General features: G+C 36.2%; 2 protein-coding genes across 2 annotated transcripts in view; both read right to left on the bottom strand.

Annotated features, from left to right (window-relative positions):
- The window catches only part of tpo (thyroid peroxidase), a 55,882-nt gene extending 49,992 nt beyond the window's left edge, over positions 1-5,890 (bottom strand). Inside the window, exons 1-2 of the mRNA XM_067366933.1 lie at positions 5,821-5,890; positions 1,506-1,703 (exon numbers count right to left, since the gene is read on the bottom strand). Coding sequence (XP_067223034.1) covers positions 1,506-1,703; positions 5,821-5,890 — 268 coding nt within the window. The remainder of the gene's footprint in view (positions 1-1,505; positions 1,704-5,820) is intronic.
- A 7,082-nt stretch (positions 5,891-12,972) lies between these two features.
- sntg2 (syntrophin, gamma 2) overlaps positions 12,973-26,912 on the bottom strand; it is a 96,131-nt gene continuing 82,191 nt past the window's right edge. The window contains exons 15-17 of the mRNA XM_067368017.1: positions 19,179-19,271; positions 13,265-13,375; positions 12,973-13,104 (exon numbers count right to left, since the gene is read on the bottom strand). Coding sequence (XP_067224118.1) covers positions 12,973-13,104; positions 13,265-13,375; positions 19,179-19,271 — 336 coding nt within the window. The remainder of the gene's footprint in view (positions 13,105-13,264; positions 13,376-19,178; positions 19,272-26,912) is intronic.

The raw sequence follows: 26,912 nt of genomic DNA, 5'->3' as shown, positions 1-26,912 counted from the left end.
GTCTGTTACAGAGGCCAGCAGAAGGTAAAGGCTGTCTCCAAGCAGAGGATGGCCCACTGGATAGTGGATGCCATCGCTCTGGCTTACCAAGCTCAGGGTGTGCCCTGCCCGCTCAGGTTGCATGCTCACTCCACGAGAGGTGTAGAATCTTCCTGGGCGCTGGCTCGTGGCACCTCACTGACAGACATTTGTAGAGCTGCGGGCTGGGCGACACCTAACATGTTCGCTAGGTTCTATAGCCTTCGTGTCGAGCCGGTCTCCTCCCGTGTTCTCACCTCAGGTCAGAGGCACGGAGAGGCCCCGGCTTAGTGTCGGCTTGCTGCGCTACATGTGCTTCTTTTCTCCAGAGAGTCCCTAGAAGGCAGACCCTGTCGAGTCCTCCGATCTCCTTTCGGCAGCCGACGTGGCAGAGCATCTGGCGCCAGGCCTAAACTCCGTTGTATCCTTGAGAACCGGGTTTAGGCTGGGTTCCATATGTGTGACCCTACGGGGATCCCATATGGCTGGTTCCACGGTTGCTCCTAAACGAAGCCTGTGTCTTTCCCTCTGGGAGAACCCACCTCTCATCGAGTTGGAGTCACCCTAGTTCTTCCATATGTAGTACAACCTACAAGGTTAGTCCATATGTACTCCTCCACATGACTCCTTCAGGGAAGGATGTGGCTTCCGCAGCGTTCCTTTCCCAACGAAAGGGTGCGCTTTCCCAGCTTTATCCAATAGTCTCACTGAATGGGTTTTGGGGAACAGCAGTGATCGACACTCTCTGTGTTAGCCCTGTCCCACCATCCTCAGGCAAGGGGGTTCAGGTGGCTTACAACAGAGAGCTGGAAGGGGGCAGCTCCTGTGGCGGTTTGGTAGGGATTCCTATTCGTCGGTCTGTCTGATGTATGTTGAACGTGACCGACTGAATGGGAATGTCTCGGTTACAAAGGTAACCCTCGTTCCCTGAAGGAGGGAACGGAGACGTACGTCCCGTCGCCACAGTCATTGTCCCGCTGATGCTGCCGCCTGCTCGGTTCGGCTCCTCAGCGAAAACCTGAAGATGCAATGCACCTGCTGCTCATTATATACCCGCGCTGCGAGGCGAGCAGCTGATGCATATGATTGCATGCCAATGTGCATTGGCTCGTTGTAGTTACACTCGAAGTAGATTAGCCTCTCTAGCAAGATTCCTATTCGTCGGTCTGTCCGACGTACGTCTCCGTTCCCTCCTTCAGGTTACCTTTGTAACCGAGACGTTCTCATGTGAGACTGGGATTATTATTAAAAATGATAGCCCGCAAGAAGCTTGCAATACGAATTGCCTGTTCAGTAACAGTAGCTGCGTTTCCATTCCCCTTTAACTGATTACTTCACAACTACAAATAGACAGTGAACTTCTTTTCCCATTTTCTCTTAAATCCCTTTTAATCCTTTAATTATTTAATTCCTTGAAATATAAAGACCAATTACCACTCCAAGACCACCCCTGTTCAAGACACAGTTATGGCCTCGGGTCAAAGTACCTGACACAGGCAGTGATCTTCTATGTCTCCTGTTCGCCTTCTCCTTTAAAAGCCCTAAAGTCATGTGAAAGATCTCTGCTGATTTGGAGATGTGCTGTGTTTCTGATGATGCCCGTCTGGAGAGCGTGTACATCTGTGAAGGGGGAGGCCGAGGATCAAACCTGCTTCTCAGAGGAAAAGATGGAAACACCGTCCTGACTATATCGAGAGATAAAATGAGTATAGATGATAACATTGATAATAGACTGTTGTTTACCAGTGTGCAGTTTGATTCAGTGCTGTATTGACCATCTGAAGACTCTCTTGGAATGAAGATATAATCAAGCTCTCGGGAATTACTAGTTTTCAGAGAAAAAAAACAACTAGTATTGGTGATTGCCAAAATCATATTTTATGTTTCTGTAATGATTAATCCACACCAGGATGTGTAAGCTCATTAGTCAATAACAACAGATACTGTGGAAAAGTACATAAAAACAATGCCAGCAAGAATACAAGCTGTTATCAAAGCCAAAGGAGGCCATACAAAATATGTGTAGAACATTTGTCAAGAACATTTTCCTAACATTCCCATTAAGTTATGAAAACGTTTGAAAAATTAAGTTATGAAAAATTGTAATGCCTTTATGTCTAATGCATTATAAGAGTATTTTTGATGCATTAATTATGCCTTGTAATGCACCTTATAATCTCATAAATTCAATTATAACCCCAGTTATAATACCCCTTTAGAAAGTATAATGTATTAAAACACAACAAGCAACCAATTCCAGAAGTAACAAGGAATCTGTGAATATTATAATGCATTTTTTCTTTGGTTACAGTTGAAAAAGATTTAGGGCCCTGTCATACACCCGGTGCGATGTGGCACCAGGCGTGACACAAGTGTTTTTTGCTAGTTTCAGCCCGATGCCGTTATCATTTTTATTGTCCTGAGCCACGTTGTTTAATTATCAAATGCACTTGCTGTTTGTCCATGGGCGTGCTGGTCTGAAAACGTGGTGTGTTCAGGCACCTTGTTGGCGTGTTGATATTTTGAGGCAAGTGAAAACGACTGTGCCATTGACAATCAACAAAAACTTGCTCTAAAGTCAATGGCGCAATATTTTTGTTGTTATTAAAAGAGCGCGTTAGTAATATGTGCCTATAGGTGGGTGCGCAATGTGCGTACACTCTGCTTGTTACACACAGCATGCACAACAAAAAAGCCAAACATTAAAAATAGAAGGATTCCTCTCTGGAGAAGTGTAAGAAGTGCAAATTTCGACTGTTCCGACAAATGAGACTCTGGTTGGTTTAGTGCACGTTACACCCAAAACACACCCATGACTCATTAAGAGAATAGGGACAACCCTTTTAGACCATGCACCTGGCGCGCCGACCATTTTTTTCCTTCGTCAAACTAGCAAAAGTGGATTCGGACACGCTCTAAGTGCACCTGTGTCATGAGCTTCAGACCATGCGCTTCGTTGAAATAGGGCCCATAATGTGAAAAGCTATAATGGATTATAATGTACATTATGTATACCTTAAAAATGTATTATACATAAAGACTTTAAATAAAGTGTTACGTTTTCTTCTTGGTTATACGAACGTTAAGGAAACATTCCATTTTGCAAACATTATGAGACTGCTACATTTAAATATTCTCTGAACATTAACCAAGTAGTAACATTTAAAAAAAAATTAGAAGAAGCCCAACTAAAACATTTCAGAAACATTCCATGACAAAATGTTTTTGTGCTAATGTTTTGAGAACATTATTAAAGACCAGATGACTTTGAAGGCACGATCTGGAATGTTAAAGTTCTGAGTCAGGTGCTGGTCATATAATTAGAATATCATCAAAAAGTTGATTTATTTCACTAATTCCATTCAAAAAGTGAAACTTGTATATTAACTTCATTCATTACACACAGACTGATATATTTCAAATGTTTATTTCTTTTCATTTTGATGACTATAACTGACAACTAAGGAAAATCCCAAATTCAGTATCTCAGAAAATTAGAATATTACTTAAGACCAATACAATGAAAGGATTTTTAGAAATCTTGGCCAACTGAAAAGTATGAACATGAAAAGTATGAGCATGTACAGCACTTAGTACTTAGTTGGGGCTCCTTTTGCCTGAATTACTGCAGCAATGCGGCGTGGCATGGAGTCGATCAGTCTGTGGCACTGCTCAGGTGTTATGAGAGCCCAGGTTGCTCTGATAGTGGCCTTCAGCTCTTCTGCATTGTTGGGTCTGACATATCACATCTTCCTCTTTACAATACCCCATAGATTTTCTATGTGGTTAAGGTCAGGCGAGTTTGCTGGCCAATTAAGAACAGGGATACCATGGTCCTTAAACCAGGTACTGGTAGCTTTGGCACTGTGTTCAGGTGCCAAGTCCTGTTGGAAAATGAAATCTGCATCTCCATAAAGTTGGTCAGCAGCAGGAAGCATGAAGTGCTCTAAAACTTCCTGGTATACGGCTGCGTTGACCTTGGACCTCAGAAAACACAGTGGACCAACTCCAGCAGATGACATGGCACCCCAAACCATCACTGACTGTGGAAACTTTACACTGGACCTCAAGCAACATGGATTGTGTGCCTCTCCTCTCTTCCTCCAGACTCTGGGACCCTGATTTCCAAAGGAAATGCAAAATTTACTTTCATCAGAGAACATAACTTTGGACCACTCAGCAGCAGTCCGGTCCTTTTTGTCTTTAGCTGCTTCTGACGCTGTCTGTTGTTCGAGAGTGGCTTGACACAAGGAATGCGACAGCTGAAACCCATGTCCTGCATACGTCTGTGCGTAGTGGTTCTTGAAGCACTGACTCCAGCTGCAGTCCACTCTTTGTGAATCTCCCCCACATTTTTGAATGGGTTTTGTTTCACAATCCTCTCCAGGGTGCGGTTATCCCTTTTGCTTGTACACTTTTTTCTACCACATCTTTTCTTTCCCTTCACCTCTCTATTAATGTGCTTGGACACAGAGCTCTGTGAACAGCCAGCCTCTTTTGCAATGACCTTTTGTGTCTTTCCCTCCTTGTGCCAGGTGTCAATGGTTGTCTTTTGGACAACTGTCAGGTCAGCAGTCTTCCCCATGATTGTGTAGCCTACAGAACTAGACTGAGAGACCATTTAAAGGCCTTTGCAGGTGTTTTGAGTTAATTAGCTGATTAGAGTGTGTCACCAGGTGTCTTCAATATTAAACCTTTTCACAATATTCTAATTTTTTGAGATACTGAATTTGGGATTTTTTTTAGTTGTCAGTTATAATCATCAAAATTAAAAGAAATAAACATTTGAAATAAATCAGTCTGTGTGTAATGAATGAATATAATATAGAAGTTTCACTTTTTGAATGGAATTAGTGAAATACATCAACTTTTTGATGATATTCTAATTATATGACCAGCACCTGTATTATTATATTTCACTTGGTGCTTTTTGTTATGTTGCTGTTGTTACATGAGGCTGTGCCTGCATTATACTGACGTCAAGAAAAATCCTCCCAGAAATCCACAGAAAAAATGTGTCAGTGTTGAAAATTTAATTAAACCGCTCATATCCTTTAGTGATATGAAATTAAATGTAAAATATTCAGATTGACTCAGGTTTTACATTAATGTAATGTCTCTAGGGTGGGCTTATGAATACGGGCCATAAATTGACGTCTTGGCATTCATGCCTAGTTAAAGAACGCTGTGTTTGCAAGAAACGTCCCCATTTCACCTCTGATAATGCGGCCCACACAAGCGCATCAAAGCCACTGTCTTCCTGAGGGGCCAACAGCACAAACAAACCAGCAGCCCAAAATCTGGACCGCCTCGGAATGACGACATTCCCCACTGGGAATTCTTCTACAGAGAATCAGACGTTATATAACACGTCTTCTAATACTAACCAACAACCCATCTACTTTTAACATGGAGACGGTAACATAACAATGCTGTCCCGCTCGTCATCTGACCTCCCTATTACGTGTCGAGACCTGCAATTTCTTGGGAAATATCCCAAGGGCCACCACAGGAGATGTCATTACAGAAATTTGGCACCAGACATCAGGTACCAGATGTGGATGGAACATTGGGTCTGGAAACATTCAAACTAAATGTCAGTAGGTACAAAATAAACCATAATGAATCTGTTACCAGCTGGCTGTAAGAAAAAGACACTGTGTTGAGTTCTGGTAATTGCTACAGAATCCCACTTGAAAGTCTTTGCAGTAATTGTTGTATAAGTTATAAAACATCTTATTTACCGATGTCTCAGAATCACATATAAGCTGAAATGTATGGTATGTGAAAGACGCCACATACCTTGAGATGAATTTGCGCTCAGATTGAAGAACATCATGACAGAGGTTAAACGCATCAGAATGCCAGCCATGTCCTCTCTGACCTGGAATAAAAGAAACATGATTTTAATTAACTAAAAATAAGGCAACAATTATCTTATAAGAGAATAAAAAACTTTGAGCTGCATGCAGAGTATACTTTCATCACAGAATGATTAAACACTATTTATTCTGTATCTGCGCAATTAAAGTGATCTACTGCACACACTGTGAAATAATCAACATTACGATAAAGGATTAGTTCACTTCAGAATTCAATGTTATCCAAGGTCATGTCTTTCTTTCTTCAGTCAAAAAGGAATGAAGGTTTTTGAGGAAAACATTCCAGGATTTTTCTCCATATAGTGGACTTCACTGGGGTTCAACGGGTTGAAGGTTCAGTTTCAGGGCAGCTTCAAAGAGCTCTACATGATCCCAGACGAGGAATAAGAGTCTTATCTAGAGAAACGATTGGTCATTTTCTAAAAAGAAAAAATATATATACTTTTTAACCACAAATGCTCGTCGTGAGGCGCCACACATTACGTAATCATGTTGGAAAGGTTACTCGTGACGTAGGTAGAAGTACCGCAGTAGGGTGAAAAACTTTTTTCTCCTCCAACTTCAAAATTGTCCGACATCGTTGTTTTATCCTTTTTTTTGTAAAGGCTGTTTGACTTAGTCTTTGCACGTTTGCTTTGTAAACACTGGATCGGTACTTCAGCCTACGTCAAGCTTGATCTTTCCAACATGATTACGTCATGTGTGTAGTATCTCAGAGCAGTGCAAGACGAACATTTGTGGTTAAAAATTAAATAATTTTTTATTTTTTTAGAAAATGACCAATCGTTTCTCTAGATGAGACTCTTATTCCTCGTCTGGGATCATGTAGAGCTCTGAAGCTGCACTGAAACTGACATTTGGACCTTCAACCCGTTGAACCCCACTGAAGTCCACTATATGGAGAAAAATCCTGGAATGTTTTCAATTTCTTTTTGACTGAAGAAAGAAAGACATGAACATCTTGGATGACATGGGGGTGAGTAAATTTTCAGGAAATTTGAATTCTGAAGTGAACTAATCCTTGAACTTTGAAATGCATTCTATTACTTGAGTACCTTCCAACTATGAATTTGAAGAAGAAATTAGTCATGTTTTAAAGCATACAGAAATTACATTGATTTTGAGAAATACTTTTAAAAAGTGTAACATTTCAGTCATTTTCAGTATATCTAATCTGCCATTGTTTCATCATCATCATATGCATCATATAATAGCATTGGAATCAGCTGATTTTTCAGCAATAATTAAATTCAGCAAAACAAATATTATTAAACAAAAGTACAATTAAAATAAGATAATTTTCTGTTACAGTATAGTATACTTTGAATTTGGAGTGTTAAAAAGGGTTCATTTAATTATATTTATGCAATATATATTTTCTTCTGATTTTAGGGTGAACTACTTTATGACATTTCCTGACAGCTAAAAAAAAAATAAAATAAAATGTAATTAAAATTAAATTAAAATAAATTGGTGATACATCCTCTAACGCACATTGTATGTACAATGTATGTATGTGTGTGTGTATGTATATATAATATATATATAATATTTAAGAAATTAATTTATTTATTCATCAAGGACACATTAAATTGATAAAAAGTGACAATCAAGACATTTATAATATTACAAAAGATTCTATTTCAAATAAATTATGTTCTTTTTGAAATTTCTATTCACCAGTAAAAAATGTATTACAGTTTATTATTTTATTGTATTATTTTCATGATTTATTATTATAACATATTTTTCTTTTGTCAAATAAACTTCAATAATTAATATGGTTCAGATAACACAATATTTTGAGTTTCTGTTGATTAAATCAATCGTCTTCATTGTATTAACTTAAATGTTCAATTTCAATGAACTCAAAATTTTAAGGCAACCAGGTAACCAGGTAAACCAACAGTTTTTTTTTTTTTTTTGCACACAAATATGAAGCAGCACAACTGTTTTCTGCATTGATAATAATCAGAAATGCAGCAAATCAACATTAGAATAACCCTAATGATGCTGAAAATTTAGCTTTGATCACAGGAATACATTTCAGTTTACAATATATTTACATGGAAAAGAGAGCAGAAGAGACTTCTTTCTCCAACATGAAAACTATATTTTTAATGATACACCGATTTCATACCTCTCGTCTCTGTGGTGCTGTGTTGTGAGGCGGTTGTCTGTGTGTTTTTCCAGTCGGCTGTGTTCACTCTCCCCTGTGTTCACGTCTGTACCGGGTTTTGCTCACTGACTGTGAACAGTCAAACTCTGCTGATTCCACCAAAAACCCTTGATTTTCAATGCTCTTGCTACATGAAGCGTGTCTTTGGAGTGGCCCTCTTTAAACACAACACAAGCTCATGTCAAGCATCTGTCAGGACTTGGAAATCATGATTATCTGCTCAGAGTTAGCTTGCTTTGTACACAGATTTCAAACATGACATTATACAACCTTACTGGATATAGTTCACCTAAAACAGACCATTCTGTCATCATTTACAAATGCTTCTTTCATTTTTGGCTGGAATATTCCTATAAATGACCCATGATCATCTCATTTTCGGGGAAATGTCCTTCTGTGAACTCTTACTCAAATTATTTTAGCTGTATGACTGCGGTAGATGAGGAATGACCTGATGCTTTTGGCAAACCTCATTTTAATAGTCAATTCTGAAAGATCATCTTTGGCTGGACAATGATCCTTAATTAAAGTAAGTCAAGTCATTAATGTAGATTAATAGCAAAGCATGTTAAGGCTTCATTGGACTGCACTTGATCTGATGTCCTTTTTACAAATACAATCATCTAAAAGCCTGCAAAAAGATTTTAAATCATTCATTCATAAGAATTCATGTCACATACCCTATAGCAAAATCATAAATATAAGTGACTATTACATTTACATTTTCTGAAGAAAATGTGAGCGCTGCAACACTCAATGCCACAATACCAGTGTCGCTATGATTTTTTTTTTGAGTGGTTCCTCCTGGGAAGTTTGTATTTACCAGGTGGGAAGCTGTGTTTGCGACGTCAGCTACGTTCAAGTTTTTGAAATCTATTTCTAGAAAAGGAAGAACAAAGAACAAAGGTGTGTTTTGCTTTTTAATGTTTTTAATTAGTTTATGAAGCCTCTGTAAACTTTGTCATAACATATTAGGCTATATTGTTATATTACAATGCTATTATATTTTGCGCAGGGAATTATCTTATTTTGTTGTAAATGAAAAAGCCTGACAATAGTTGCATCCCAAATGACGCACTCTGTGCATACACTCATGCACTTATGCACTATGTACTCATCCATGTAGTGTGTGATTGTATAAGGTTATTTTGTCATTTAACAATGGAGTCCGATACCATCTCCCCTCCAATACGTTAAAGCTGTGAAAGTTGAGTGCATGTAGTGTCCAACATTGCACACTTCGTTTTTTACGTTATTTTAGTGCATCATCCGGGTATTTAAAGTACTTCTTCTTTTTGGGATTTTCAGTGTGAACGCACTACTCGCCCTATTTGTACTTAAAAACGTCATAGAATAGTGCATAAGTACACGAATTGGGACGCACTGAATGTTCTGCTAAATATTGTGGTATTCCGCCATGTTTCTGACACGCCCCCCAACTCTAAAGACTGGTAAAATCCCGAGCTTCCCACTAGTATTTACGACTTTGTGGTGGCGTTCATGTGCGTTCAACACATATACAAGCTTTTCGACATGACTTAAACACACCAATATTGTTGAAATCACTAACATTAAAGGTGCCATCGAATCAAAAATTGAATTTACCTCGGCATAGTTGAATAACAAGAGTTCAGTACATGGAAATGACATACAGTGAGTCTCAAACTCCATTGTTCCCTCCTTCTTGTGTAAATCTCATTTGTTTAAAAGACCTCTGAAGAACAGGCGAATCTCAACATAACACCGACTGTTACGTAACAGTCGGGATCATTAATATGTACGCCCCCAATATTTGCATATGCCAGCTCATGTTCAAGGCATTAGACAAGGGCAGCCAGTATTAACGTCTGGATCTGTGCACAGCTGAATCATCAGACTAGGTAAGCAAGCAAGAACAATAGCGAAAAATGACAGATGGAGCGATAATAACTGACATGATAACATGATATTTTTAGTGATATTTATAAATTGTCTTTCTAAATGTTTCGTTAGCATGTTGCTAATGTACTGTTAAATGTGGTTAAAGTTACCATCGTTTATTACTGTATTCATGGAGACAAGAGCCGTCGTTATTTTCATTTTTAAACACTTGCAGTCTGTATAATTCATAAACACAACTTCATTCTTCATAAATCTCTCCAACAGTGTGTAATGTTAGCTTTAGCCCGTTAGCCACGGAGCATAGCCTCAAACTCATTCAGAATCAAATGTAAACATCCAAATAAATACTATACTTACGCGATTAGACATGCTGCATGACGAACACTTTGTAAAGATCCATTTTGAGGGTCATGTTAGCTGTGTGAACTTTGTTTATGCTGGTTAAGGCAGTCCAGAGCTGGAGGCGGGGGAGGGGTAGATTTAAAGGGGCCACGCGCTAAATTGGTGCATATATAATTATGGCTCAAAATAGGTAGTTAAAAAAATGTATAAAAAAAAAAAATCTATGGGGTATTTTGAGCTGAAACTTCACAGACACATTCAGAGGACACCTTAGATTTATATTACATCATGTTAAAACTGGTTCTAGGGCACCTTTAATAACATAAAAGGTGCGGTCGTATTAGTGAATTTGCGTAGGCAAAATGGTCAGTTATGTATTGTAACTTAATGGAAATAAAACACAGCTCACACAGAATTCACTTTCAAACAAAACAGCTCTCAAACACAATGACAAACTGTCGCTGTACTGGCGTCAATGACTTGACAGAAACTAAAACACTAGCTAATCTGATGTAAAGTTGTGGCTCTTGAAGCTCTTCACGGTGATCAAGAGCCCTACAGATGGGACCTTGAGGGATGACGTGTTTTCAGCACAATGCAGCACTCCTGGCTGAATCAATCGAGACGTTTTCTCCTTCATCATTCGAAATGTTTAGTCCTCCGCCTCTGGAGTGTAATGCAGCGCTGCTTCAGAACTCACTCGAGTCGAGCGCTTCAGATGGGCCTGCTCGGTGACATAACGACTTCACTGATTTTTGAGGTTTTTGACACCTCAATCTTTTGATACAGACACTTGCTTTCATAATTTCTGGACTTTCACATATTTAAAGCATCTGAACACTTTTTAAGACCACTTTCTATCATAACTACTGCGTTCACAACATACCATCTACACAAATTAATTTCATGATTCACAGTATTCAAAGGGATAATTCACCCAAAAATGAAAATCCTGTCATCATTTACTCCCCCTCAAGTTGTTCCAAATCTGTATACTTTGTTGTGCTACAAAGGAAGATATTTGGATAAATGTTTGTAAGATCTCACCCCCCACTGACTACCAGAGTAGGGAAAAAAATTACTATGGTAGTCAACGGGGGGTGAGACCTGCTTGGTGGTTACAAACATTCTTCCTTTGTGTACAGCAGAAAAAAGAAATGTATAGAGGTTTGAAACAACTTGAGGGAGAGTAAATGATGACAGAATTTTCATTTTTGGATGAACTATCCCTTTAAAGCATTGTTTTTAAGACCACTGTATTCTATACAATAACTATTATGTTCACAGCAAGCCATCTACAATAATAATATGATGAATTAATTTCATGATTTAAACGGTAAATTAGGTAAACCAAAATAAGACAGCAGTCATTAATTCATCACAGTGTTCTGGAATAATGATAATTATCCCTTGTGTTCTGTTAGGACTGATTGCATCTCTAAAAATAATAGTCATTGTGAAATTAACCAATTATTTTCCCTCTAAATTACTTTAATATGTTATTCTGTTTGGGATTAGTTTGGCCCTGGCAAAATACATAAATGTAATTTAGGCACTATATAAAATTTGATATTATATTTATAGGATAAATGTGAATATATATTCAAATACTTATATATATATATATATATAAAGAAAATGCAAATTAAACTATTATTTTTCCCTCCAAATTATGTTAGTACTCTGTTTGGGATTGATTTGAACCTGGCAAACACAAAAATAAATAAACAAAATAGACAGATAGATAGATAGATAGATAGATAGATAGATAGATAGATAGATAGATAGATAGATAGATAGATAGATAGATAGATAGATAGATAGATAGATAGATATGGTAATTTATATATATATATATATATATATATATATATATATATATATATATATATATATATATATATATGAGAATATATAGTTGTACAATGAAATGTAATATACAATCAGATAAAAAATTACAAACATTAATTTAAACATTATTAAACATTTCCTCCAGACAAGAATCATGGCGTATTCCATCAGCAGTGAACTAATCATTCCTTTATTTGGAAAATAACTGGAATAACATCAAACTAAATAGAACAGTAGATCAGGGACCTTGATTTTTAGAAAATTTCCATTTTTAAGGACAGTAGCTGGCAAGACTGTCTAATTACTGTTAATGAAAGAACTACTTCATATTAACACATATCAAATTAATTTGAACATAGGCAGCACTTTGATTCAAACGCAGAGAACCATCAGAATTGACATTAAAATCTTATACGTATATGACTTGCTATTATGCTTTGTGCTAAAGTAAGAGGTTTGAGGCATTGAATAAACAAAAGGGCAAAAGAACACAAAAGTTTGGTTGATATTACAGCTGAAAGTCTCAGAGTTTCACCCGTTTTGCCCTGTAAAATTGTCAAATGCAGTTCATGCATCAATTTATAATGCCGTATGTCAACATCTGCTTTGCTACATAATCAATATGAGTTCAGGTTAAGCACATGATTGATCTTATTAGTAGGTAAGAAAGAAATCATAACTCGATGCATGTCAAAATATCATCTACTCAAAGTGTTCCTTAAACGTCCTTCTGGGTTTAGAAGATTCGTACAAAAATAACAAGAACTAGATATATCCATAGATATTGTGCATAAAATCAGAGAATGTACACGGATGTTTCTAGCTGCTGCACATGTACTTCTGCGTGAGACTTTGATTGTTGACGAAAACGGGATCCACCGTGGCCACTTTGGCAGCGATGAATGAGTGTATGCAGTGAAGGACGGCCGTCAGATTCGCAAACTCCAGCTCCTGTTTGCGGCGGGAAAAAGGATGTTTCTCAGTTATATGAACTACAGAGAAAAAGGAATTAGGCCCCAAATGCTGTCTATGCAGATATATAAATAAATAATATAGAAACCCAATAAATAATATGAACATTATATGATTATACATGTAAACACGTTCTGACCTTCATTTCGATCTGTTTATTCTCTGAATTCTGGAACAAAAGCTTCACTCGTGTCTTGCCGTCATCCGATGAACCCTTCAGCTGGGAGAATTTATATTTCCAGATGGTTTTCTGTGGAAAAGCAGATGAAAAATATCAAGCGGAGGAGCCAGACATGCAAAAGCTGAGAATGAAGTGGTTTGGTTCAGTGATGAACTTCACATCACACCTCATTCACATCCGTGTTCAGATTCACATCAATGTGCATGTAATCAATATGATGTAACCGAACGCAGACCAATCAGTATGCAGAATTTAGATCTAGATAAGATTTGGGTCATTGATGAATAAGGTTTTTAAAAGTGTAAAAAAACATAATTGAGTGTTAACAATGAGATTGTGATTTTTATAATCAATTACCACTGCTTTTGTGGGGGTTTTTTACAAGACGGACAAAATTTGTCACCAAAAATGGTTTAAAAAATGGTTTAACCAAAATTTCGGTTTTACTGAATGACACTTTTGGTTATACCGAATGACAATATTTTCAAACAATGCTAGAATAATGATATCTAGTTACCTATCAAAAGGACAATCAAACATTTTTATATATTTAGTACAAGTTTTTAAAATATTACAAGATTTTCCATGTTTTATAACGGTTGTACCGAATGACCTGATGTTTCGGGACATGCGTATGATCAAGTGAAAACACAAATTTTTCAAATAGTTAAGAGAGAGTTAGTTACTTTGCTTCACGACCATGTGGTCCTTTGCAGGTGTCTGAATGATGTCACATCCTGTCACATGATATTGACTGCATGACTTGATCCAAAATGGTCCCTTTATTATTGGTTACTCCGAATGACATCAATGAAATTCATTTTTCCAGACATTCTTTCTCATAAAGCAACAACTTCTACACGTAATTTTAATACCATTTTGCACTACGTTGATATATGATGTTATAAAATCATGCCAGAATAAAAATATATACATTTATTACATTTTAAGGTATTTTAATCACAAATGAAATGGCTGTATTGGCCTTTGGACGGTTAAACCGAATGACCTTTTGACACTTCAAAATCTTTAAAATGCCTTTATATGTAGCAAAATATTATTAAAACCTTTTGGATTCAATAAGAGAGATCTAGTTGTACTACCTTACATACTTTGGATGTCATATATTTGTTTTATTATTATTATTATTATTATTAAGGCCTTTGGACAAAAAAAAAAAAAAGACCCGTCATGTCATTGAACCATTTATAAAGTCAAATATACTGATCAAAAGTACAGACGTTTATATTGTTACAAAAGATCTTAATTTCAAATAATTGCTGAAAAAATGTCATGTTTTCCATCAACATCTGAAGCAGCACAACTGTTTTCAACATTGATATTTATCAGAAATATTTCTTGAGCAGCAAATCATCATATTAGAATAATTTCTGAAGGATCATGTGACACTGAAGACTGGAGTAATAATGCTGGAAATTCACCCTTGATCACAGAAATAAATTACTTTTTACAATATATTACAATAGAGAACAGCTATTTTAAATTGGAAAAATATTTCACAATTTTTACTGTATTTTTGACCAAATAAATGCAGCCATGCTGAGCATAAATGAGAGAAATCTTAAGGTTACACCATCTAAGCTTATTTAACACACACAGACAAAAAAAAAAAAATCAGAATTAATTTTACTAATGAATTGAAAAATCTTCAAAGTCACTGTCTGTATAAACTGCATTTTAAATGCAATTTTTAATCATTCTGAATAACTTCAGATCATAAGATCTGGAGAGTGTCATGTCATTGACCCGAACACTGAATGATGATTTATTCACGCCGAAGGAGGAACGTTCATTCGTCCACACATGAAGATTTATCTATTAAATAAATTTGACTGTTTTTCTGTTCTTTCTTCATTCTTGGCACAACAACAAAGCTGCAATAATGACTATTGTGTCTTGTGTTGTGTGCGAGGGTGTGTGTGTTTTACACCAAGACCATCTGCTCTTCTGATACTGCTAATTAAACATTCAGAAAAGACCTAAAGACCTTCATGTTAAGACAACATACGAGCCAATCGAGAAAAAAAATCTGAATAATGATCTGTGCCAGTTATTTGATTTCAACCTGAGATTTCAATATAATTAAGACATTTATAAGTTATATGTTCTAATATGGACTCTTTTATGGATGATTGAATGTAAAAAATAAAAACTGAATATAATGAACTCTCATTACAAAAGAAGCAAAGTTTGATGCCTGACACGAGCCCTCGAAACGAAGACTGAAACCACTTATATTACAGGGAGTTGAACTGGTTTGACGTCATCAGGCGCTGTGAAGACTGAAGACAATCACGTTTAACACACTTGTCACTGCTGTGCAAATCACAGACTGCTATTCTAACCAAGAACAATACATGCCAAATTTAGACGGCACAATTTAATTCGCCTGTCAGCCTTGAAATCAGCCATGTTACTCTATTCAGAGCGGTTCTGCATGAATCACGAATCATTTCATTAACCATTACCTTCTGAACTGTTCATTTCAAAAATGAATATGATTGAGTCGTAATTTAGGAAACTACTTCTATAAAAGGGTACAATGTTAGCTTACACGAGGATGTCAAAGTAAAATTCATATTTGTATTTTTTATAAAAATGGTTTTGATCAAAACACACACATCCGTTTGATCAGACCAGTGTTATATTAGAATCACGGAGATAATGTTTTTATAAATATTAATATAAATAAAAATGTTTATATAGTAATTGTTAGGATTTTTCCCCCAATCGGCCATTCCCCAAATCTCTCATAACTCTTGAACCGTTAGTCGCAGACTCAAGTGTAAACAGAAAAATGTCAAAACGTTCAAAGTGTGTGTGGCCACTTTCACTAAAACGGCTATCACTCTTGAACCAAATTAGATAAGTTCACCAAACTTGGTACACCCATGTACGGGCTCATTCTGTGATTCCCTGAAAAAGGATGTGGTGACTGGCCACTTGGTGGCGCAATAAAATAAAATAAATAAATAAAAAGCAGGAAAATGGCTATATATAGCTACACAACAGTCAGTCCGATTGACTTGAAAATTGGCATGCAGTGTCTTTTTCCAAGGTGCCATGATTGTCTATGATTTATGCTTTCCTGTAGCTCAGTGGTTAGAGCATGGCACTAGCAATGCCAAGGTCATGGGTTCAATCCCAAGGATTGTACATACTCAGATACAAATGTATAGTATAATGCAATGTAAGTCGCTTTGGATAAAAGCTTCTGCCCCTATCAGACAAGCTTAATGGAGGCCGATCGGAATGTAAATCGCTGGGCCATCGCATTTTCAGCCATGTATATTATGCAATTTTTCACACAGACACACAATATTCATACTATATGATCAAACTCCTCATTCTTAACCACTTTGCCTCAAGAACCACTCCTGTCAATCAAACTGTTAATCAAATATTTGAGGATATTTAAAAAAAACTACTTTTGTGAACTCATACAAGGTTTTTTCGTTCAACCTCAATAGAACCAATGCAGTACAATTCTCCAGACTCTGTAGCTCAATAATTATCAAAAAAAAAAAGCTGAATTTTACCCTTTGAATAGCTATAAAAGGGTCATTTAGAAAATGGGCGTGGCCAAATATACCCAAACGCCTATAAATCCTAAATGAATTTCAAAACTTAATGAAATTTGGTGATCACATGCGACATAGCATTCTAAACAAGCATGCAGACTTTTATGGCGATCGGACCATAGGTGGCGCTATAACTGTTAAAAAGCTTTAAAAATGATATACTTCTTTAGTAAATTACCTGTACTGGCTATAAATGGTCTTTTCCATCTATGATTGAGAAGGTTATAGTCTTGCTAAACAAAACAGCACCTTAAAGCATCACAGCTTTTAGTTATTTTAGTACATTAAGGTAAACTAAATTAAAATTAGAAATGTTATAGGCTTTTTTATATTTTATTTTTTCAATTAATGTGTATTTTATTTCAAGCAACAAAACTTTTTTTTTAATGATTTTCAGTTTTATTTCCAATTTTTGTTAAAGGGTCATGAAACCCCAGAACACATTTTTTGAGCTGTGAACAGATAAGTATAGGCTGCACATCATTGAAAACACTAAACGGTACTCATTAATTGCATTTATAATTTGAAATTAGTTATTTTTGCACTTTTCAGAGCGATTTCTGTCTTACGGTTTGAAAAGTAAAGTCGGAGCAACGTCAGGAGTGCTGAGTGCTGGTTGGCTTCAGTATGGGCTGGTCAAACATGCTGACGTCAACAGTTTCTGCTTTTATTCATGACATAAAGCTCATTCAATCCAATCACTGTGCTGCAGTATGCATAAGATTATAACTGCGGTATTATGCATGAGGAAGTATCACTTCTCTTGCCTCTGTTGTCATTCAGAGACATGGGTTTTAGGTGCTCGTTTCCTCAGTGCTACAACACAAAAATGTGTTTTCCTGCGACGCGACCAGAGCAGAAGTTTGGGTGCATGTGGTTTGTTTTGCTGTAATCTACCAGTACAAATGGAAAATATGTTCGCATGAGATCCCATTACAGCAGAGAATTCAAATGTCACAAACTGTTCATTCACCTCTGCGTTCAAACACGCGAGCCGTATGTATGTTTCCCTCTGCACAGCAGCACATGAGTGTTGTTTGTATTTCGCCTGTGATGCGCTCAGAACTGGAGTTTGAATACGAACACATGAAAAATACAATTGTTACACACGGAGCGCGCATATGATTGGTTTCAGCGTGGAGCTCCGCGATGAGTTTAACAACACTGGCCAAATAAAGTATCTGTGTTTAAAGTTTTTATAGACATATTTCACACATTCTCCTGCACCAAACATTAACCAGCACACATATTTCATCAAGTCTTCTTCAAATTAAATATATGTGCAGACGCTGCAGTGTTGTGAACGTGATGACACGATTATTCTAATAGACAAAAGACTGATTTAGATCGAAAATTCAAAGACAAATGGAGAAAAAATAAACTATCTTTAATCTTTCTGTGTTAAATTAAGTGTTGTTTATCATGAGACTGCAGTGCTCATAAACGTAATCAAAGTATTTTAAGCCCTTTTAAATATGCTTTCGCATTTCTCCCTTGTGCTTGGGAGTTTGTTGTAATTTTTCTCAGTGCTCATATATTAATATTCATTATTCTGTATAATGAGTGTTGTATGTCTGTGTTATATTGGTTGTTCTCTCCCCTCAACCTACACTCCCACTTTTCCAGAACTTTTTCAGCCCATTTTCACAGAGTTTTTAAGCTTTGAAGGGTGTGAACGACCAGGGTAAAACGGGGGTTTCATGACCCTTTAACAATATTAACACTGAATCGAAGAGAATTCATCAGATCCATTGAGACTGTGCTGCTGTTTTTCCCTCCAAAATGGCTTTTGTTATTTAAAGGGATTTTACAGACTAAAAGGATGATTCTGAAGACACTGGAAAACCCTGTTAACTGATCACCAATTAAAAGAATTTTCACAAGAAAACAAGTTAGTTTGAAAGATTTTGGCTAGAAAAAGGAATTAAAAAAAAATAAGTCAATAAATACAAATCCATTAAAAATCTGAAAAAGAAATAAATACAATTAATAAATAAATATAAATATAAATAAACAAAATAAATCAATAAAATAAAATAAAATGGGAAGATTCCTTAATAAACAGCCAGTAGTGTATAGCAGGGATGACCTGACCTATTTACTCTAATAAGAGTAAAGCAGCTTAGGAAGGAGCGGAACAGTAATTACCTGAAATACTGAGTGCAATATAAAGGCAGTTTATTCTGAGTTCACTCCTGTCAGGATTCAACTGTGAGTCTCTACTCAGAAAGCCAATAAGCAGCAAACACAGCAAGGTTTCATTTCCTTACCTTTGAAACGCTCTCGGAGCAGGAGAAGCCCGACTCAAAGTCGACTGTGAAGCACAGGATCTTCCCTTGACTGCTGCACATGTAGCTCTTCGACTGCAGAGGAAGAACAATAGGAATATTTACACAGGACCCTCACGAAAGCTCACGAGTCCATTGTTTGCTGTAAACACTGTAAAACAACAGACCCAACATTCATATTTAAATGGCTGAACATTCTCAACAGTCCTGATCTCACATGATTTATATTCCCGGGAATAAGACAGGTACGGCTCAGTTGCCATGGAAACGGCTGTCCAACACTGCACTTTTAATACAGAGAAGAAACTAAGATAGAAGAACTTGTCTAATAATCAATTTTCTGAAGGGAAAATGTCGATGTCCAGTCCAGTAATCATGCGGTACTGCGATCTGATACCATGGTGCTGCCACAGTTTAGTTAAAGTCAGGTAACACTGACTGAAAAAAAATCTTTTAGTTAATGGACTGACCGAGAGGATGTATAGATCTCTGCAGCGCCTGAAGGGTTTCTGTAAATGTGTCTGATAACCTCAGTCTCTGTGTTTTGTTCCATGAGGTTTGTGATTCTAATCAATGTGATTATAGAGACGCATCGGTATTCACAACACAAAGACCCTCACAATCACATTACAGTGGTCTGAGCTGACGCAGAGCGCCTGAAGATCGCTGGATTGAGTACTTCAGTGGCTGGAAAGAATTCAGTGGATTTAAACACGGGTCATCAAATCAGATTTCAGAAAAAAATTAATAAAATTAATTTATTAAAATATTTAAATTAATAAAAAATTAAAATACAATAATAAAATAAATAGATAACCATGTTTATTAAAATTAATATTAATAAAAAGTTTAAGTATTTAAATTAATAAACATTAATTTAAAATAAAACAAAATAAAAATAACAAAAATAAATGATAAATGAATAAGTATAATAAAACATTTAAATATTTAAATTCATAAAAATAAATGACTAAAAATAAAATAAAAAATTAATAAACATATTTTAAAATTAGCATTATTAAAATATTTAAATGAATAAAAAATAAAATAAAAAATGACTAAAAATACAATAATCATGTATTTTAAAAGAAAGTGTTACTAAAATATTTTTAAATTCATAAAAAATTATAAAAAATAATAAAATAAAAATAAAATACAATAAATAAATGGACAAACATGTTTTTTAAATGAATATTAAAATATTTAAATTAATAAACATGAATTAAATATAAAAACAAAAAAATAAAAATAAAAATGTCTAAACATAAAATAAATAAATAAATAAAGTATTAAAATATTTATTTATTATTATTATTTATTATTATTTAAGTATTTAAAAATACAAACTGACTAAAAATAAAATAAATTAAATTAATAATAAAATTAATTTTAAAATTAGTATTAATAAAACATTTACGTAAATAAAAATTTATTTAAAATTAAAAAAACTTTAATTTAATTTTATATAAAAATTAAACTAAAATCTATTCATATCTATTCAAATTGCCAATTTTCAGCAATTTACATTGTCTATTGCATTCTCATAGCTCAAACAGTAGAGCAATGTGCTAGCAATGCCAAGGTCATGGAATCAATTACCAGAATTCCCAGGATGCAAGTCACTTTGGAAAAATGCCTGTCAAATGGATAAATGTAAATGTAAAATGAATGATTAATTAACTGATTAAATGTTTACAAACTCAAAACATCACAAATACAAAATTAACTAAACTATTGTCAATCATAGAATATTATTTTTATTTCAGCATGCACATTTGTCCTAAATTTATAATTTAGAAGCGATATTAAATGAACAACTGATTAATAATAACCCACACCCAAAATTAAAATGCGAAGGTAGTTAAAATCTCAGCCGAGTCTCAGATCTGCAACAGTCTGTTCCATCTGCTTTGCATTTTCAAATCAAATCCTCAAAAAAGAGGAAACATTTGTAGCTAAATATGCATGAAATGTAACAGTAATATTCGCAGTATTACAGTGAGAGGCTCTTGAAATCAATTAGACACGAGGAGCAGAGCGAGTTTTTGTGGACGCCGGCAGTGACATTTGATTCTGCAACATCATCAAGCAATCTGTCGAGCCAGAGAAGAAGCCATTAAAGTTCGTCAACACAGCCCTGACTAATAAGGAAGGAGCATTGGAATTATTTGCACCAGCCGTGCCAGGATTTCTCTTGGGTCCTTATTATTTTGTGCATTAAACTCTTCCATACAGCTGACAGAATTATGAGATCTAATTGAGCCCAACACACTGACCTCTTGAGTGGAGGATGAACTTGAAAACCACAGGATGTACTTCTCAAAACTTCTGGAAAGTTTCTACTCAATTCAGACGTCCTGGTACCTTTCTGTTGCTGTTTCGACTCAAGCTCATGATCTTCATTCATCATAGGACGCATCTGCTGGAACCGAAGAGGCCGTTTACTCGCAGCACAGATGTGCTGTCGCATTTTAAGAGGCGCATGAAATTCAGCTGCCAGAGAAAGCAAACGCCACCGAAGCGGATTTGCAGTGCTTACTGTCGCCTCGCGTAAGCGTCGGCTGTCACATGTAAAGCACAGACTACACGCCGCTAATTGGAGAGCTTCTCCAGAGGGATCTGAAAAACACATAGTGAGGTTTGTCGAGGATTTCCTTGTCAAGCCGAGCGAAGAGAAACTCACAACGGCACGGTGCGAATGCGGCATATTTCTTCTCTGCAGTCCGTCAGAACACATGCAGGCATTAGAATAACGGTCAAACATGCAACGCTACACTGTTCTTCATACAAAACCCTTCATAAACTAAAAAGAGACAGACATGTGTTGTGATTGTTGATCTAATGAACTGCAACAGATGCATCTCCAAAACATCTGGACAAACATTAAAAGACACATTAATATTTGGGTGATTCATGTTTAAGTTACGCTGCATCTCATGGAAATCCAAGCATACTCTACGCAAGTATGTGAAGCCAAACACTTCTGTCTATGCAAGCTCTATTCCATGCATCACTGCATTTTGAAGTTGCACTTCAACATACATTAGCATAAACTGTCTTTTTTTACAATCAGTTTTCTATTTCAGGTGAACTACTGTCATGCAGCTTGAAGAGAATCTTGCAGAGAAATGCAATTAAAGGATTAGTTCACTTCAGAATTCAAATTTCCTGATAATTTACTCACCCTCATGTCATCCAAGATGTTCATGTCTTTCTTTCTTCAGTCGAAAAGAAATGAAGGTTTTTGAGGAAAACATTCCAGGATTTTTCTCCATATAGTGGACTTCAGCTGTTACCAACGAGTTGAAGGTCCAAATGTCAGTTTCAGTGCAGATTCAAAGAGCTCTACATGATTCCAGACGAGGAATAAGGGTCTTATCTAGAGAAACCTTCGCTCATTTAAAAAAAACGTTTTAATCACAAATGCTCATCTTGCATTAGCCCTGCGACGCGCCACACATTATGTAATCATGTTGGAATCCCTTATTCCTCGCCTGGGATCATGTAGAGCTCTTTGAATCTGCAATGAAACTGACTAAAGGTCCAAATCTTTAACCCGTTGAACCCCACTGAAGTCCACTATATGGAGAAAAATCCTGGAATGTTTTCCTCAAAAACCTTCATTTCTTTTCAACTGAAGAAAGAAAGAAAAACATCTTAGATGACATGTGGGTGAGTAAATTATCTGGAAATTTTAATTCTGAAGTGAACTAATTGTTTAACACTCTGGAGTCAGGAAATGCGCCGGCGCGTTTTGCTGGATTTTTTTCACATAGCAGCAAAATCAACTTAAAATACATTTTAAGTTCATTTTTTGTCATAGAGATAGAAGTAATACATCAATTAAAACTATAGAATGTCTTCTTTTATTTGTGTACACTCAAGAGTAAAAACAAAATGTTGTGTTTTTTTGCAAAATAAAGAAAACTAACATAATGTGTGATCTGTCATCTCCCTCTGAACGAAGTCCAATCTGATAGTCCTCAGAAAATGAACTGTAACTTAGTGAATACTAATCACAAAAAAAAAAAAAAGAGACATAATGTCTAAATAAACATTGAAATGTCAGGTTTTAAATCATGTAAGTCAAACCCACGGAGTGCGCGCCTATCCGGAAAAATGCATCAAGCTTGGTCAGTTTCATGTAAGCTACTTTTCATCATTATGAGATGCGGTGAAGAATAATTCTAAAAGGATTTACCTCAGTGGAAGAGCTGGTTTCACTTTCATTTCGAGGATCAACTATATTAAGCCAATGACTGTGAAAGGTAAGTTTTTTTATTCTTTACTTCTTTATTCTAATTGTGATATAGTGTCTGTGAATATAAAACTGCAAAAAGACTGTTTAAATATGAATCCTGCAAGTTTTGTGTGTCTCAGTGTGAATTAATGGGGCAGATCGACTTACATTAGTAAATTGCCATGGCTATTCCCAAACTATATTGTTATACTGAGATGAGTGAAATCGACTGAAATACGTAATAAACACTGAAATAAAATGTGTTAGCAATTTATTAAACTGCACATTAACATTTAGGCTCTATAATATAAAAAATATAATAAATGAAATGGCATAGAGGTAATATGAATGTTTAGACGCTTTGCATCACAGAAATCGATTATATTTTAAAGTATATTAAAATAGCAAACCTTATTGTAATAATATTTCACAGTATTGCTGTTTTTTTTCTGTATTTTTCATCAAATAAATGCAGGCTTGATGAGCATGAGACTTCTTTCAAAAACATAAACAGTAATGCATCAAATCTTTTGACTGGTAATGTAATTTAAAATATAGGCCTATACAAAATGATGTGCAATAATGTGTGCATGCATAAGATCACAAAAATCATGTTTTCTGTTAAGAGTAGATATTATATTAACATTAATACAATCGCTGATATGATCCTGTTATCAGCATGCTCACAGAGGGTTTATTTCTTTTATCTCACAGATTTGAGAATCATAGTGACCAGATATTGGTCTGCATGCATATGATACTGAGATCTCTGACTGGAAGCAGTAAAGTTTTTTTTTTTTTCTTCTTTTTTTCCCCTCCATTGCAGAAACACCAAATGCCAGGTATAAGATGTTCACATATGTCTTTGATATGTCTTTTTTTTAAGGGATGGCATCAAGTTTTGCTTCAGAATGTCACAGTACATGTTGGAATCCATGTTTCCCTCAATGAAGCAGAGCTCCCCAGTCCCAGTAGCACTCATGCAGTAGCAGACCATGATGCTACCACCACCATGCTTGACTGTAGGCAAGACACAATCTTCTTGGTACTCCTCACCAGGGCATCGTCACACATGTTTGACACCATCTGAGCCAAACAAGTTTATCTTAGTCTCATCAGACCACAGGACATGGTTTCAGTAATTCATGCTCTTCAGCAAACTGCTTGCAGGCTTTCTTGTGAGCCAGCTTCAGGAGAGGCTTCCTTCTGGGACGGCGGCCATGTGTGCGGCGTATGGTCTGAGCACCGACAAGCTGACCTTCCGCTTCTGCTACCTCTAAAGCAATGCTAGCAGCACTCATGCATCTGTTTTTTGAAACCAGCTTCTGCACCTGACGCACAGCGCGAGGACTCGACTTCTTTGATTCAACTTCTCTGGCCTGTTCAGAGTGGAACCCGTCTCGGAAAACCTCTCTCTATGACCCTGGCCACTGTGCTGTAACTCAGTTTCATGGTGTTACTGATCTTCTTATAGCCTAGGCCATCTTTGTGGAGAGCAACAATTCTAATTCTCAAATCCTCAGAGAGGTCTTTGCCATGAGGTGCCATGTTGAACATCCAGTGATCAGTATGAGAGAACTGTACTCAAAGCACCAAATTTTAAAGGTGCCCTAGAACTTTTTTTTAAAAGACGTAATATGAGTCTAAGGTGTCCCCTGAATGTGTCTGTGAAGTTTCAGCTCAAAATACCCCATAGATTTTTTTTTTTTTATTCATTTTTTAACTGCCTATTTTGGGGCATAATTAGAAATGAGCCGATTCAGGGTGTGTGGCCCTTTAAATCTCGTGCTCCACACCCCAAGAGCTCGCGCTTGCCTTAAACAACATTAAAAAAAAGTTCAAACAGCTAACATAACCCTCAAAATGGATAATTTAGAAAGACAATTTACAAATATGATATCATGGATCATGTCAGTTATTATTGCTCCATCTGCCATTTTTCGCTGTTGTTCTTGTTTGCTTACCTAGTCTGATGATTCAGCTGTGCACAGATCCAGACGTTAATACTGGCTGCCCTTGTCTAATGCCTCAATCATGGGCTGGCATATGCAAATATTGGGGGCGTACATCCCGACTGTTACGTAACAGTCGGTGTTATGTTGAGATTCGCCTGTTCTTCGGAGGTCTTTTAACAAATGAGATTTACACAAGAAGGAGGAAACAATGGAGTTTGAGAGTCGCACCATGCCGTTCGAGACTGTATGTCTTTTCCATGTACTGAACTCTTGTTATTCAACTATGCCGAGGTAAATTCAATTTTTGATTCTAGGGCACCTTTAAATGTTCTAATACAAGAGCCACACGTTTTTATGGTCATGTCAAGCAGACAAAAACATGAACATGATGAACAGGACATGTGGCTTTGCATGGTTAAACAACATATCACTTAGGGTGTACTCACTTTTGTTGCCAGCTATTTTGAAAATAATGGCTGTATTTTGAGTTATTTTCAGATGACAGTAAATCTAAACTCCTATACAAGTAGCACATGGACTACTCTAAAATATATCCAAGTTTCATTTCTATAGTATTGTCCTTTGAGAAGATATACTAAAATGGTTGCTGAAATGTGAGTGGGTGTATTCACTTTTGTGAGATACTGTATATAGTAATATTTTAAATAATCTTCAAACAAAAAAATGATATATGTCTTTTGTCATTGCATTCTTTCTTAGTTCACTCAGTCACATTCCTGAACTAATGGCTCATTATGTGGCTCATTAGGGGCAGGTTCTTAATCTCTTCAGGTGTGAATCACAGCATTATTCATGGAGATTCACGGCTCTTCGCATATGGGCTCCCTAAACAAAAAGTGTCTGAGAAATTTAAAATCAATATATTGTGTCCAAGTAGGCAGGATCATTTCCACATCATTTTGAAACAAAAACTCTAGACTAAAATATACAAATTCCCAAAAGTCTTACATTATTATGCATTTTGAGGCCTTATTTCAGTGACTTATAAGTAATAAAACGGCATATACGTAATACTCTCAAAAATACAAACATGTACATACTTGTTGCTCACATATTATTGGCCCTCCAGCCCCTCAAATCAGCCTCAGAATCCAGAGGGTTAAAGGGACTGTATGTAGAATTCAGAAAACCTTGTTATTAGCGACACCGGTGGCCGTTAAGTGAACTGCAGCAACAACTTACTGCTCGTGCTCACATTACGTATGTGATTCAAGGCCCGATGTACTCACAGCAAAGTTTTTTTTTCATTCCTCTTCACTTACAAGTAAAAAGAAGCTGTAAATACCTTTGCAGTGATATACTGTTAAAGGGATAGTTCATCCAAAATGGTTTCAAAATGGTTGGGTCAAAGTTCACTCCTCCGCCGGAATCGACTCACGTACGGAAGCCAGTGATTCTAGTTTATAAAGTTATAAATATGTTTTTTTTTTTTTTTTTTACAAAAACGCATCGCTTCACTTCAGAAGGCCTTTATTAACCCCCTGGGATTCATGGGATCAT

The sequence above is a fragment of the Chanodichthys erythropterus genome, chromosome 18 (assembly GCF_024489055.1).
Source record: "Chanodichthys erythropterus isolate Z2021 chromosome 18, ASM2448905v1, whole genome shotgun sequence".
In the NCBI taxonomy this organism is placed as follows: Eukaryota; Metazoa; Chordata; class Actinopteri; order Cypriniformes; family Xenocyprididae; genus Chanodichthys; species Chanodichthys erythropterus.
The sequence above is the reverse complement of the archived record's forward strand: the minus strand, read 5'-3'. Positions and strand labels throughout refer to the sequence as shown.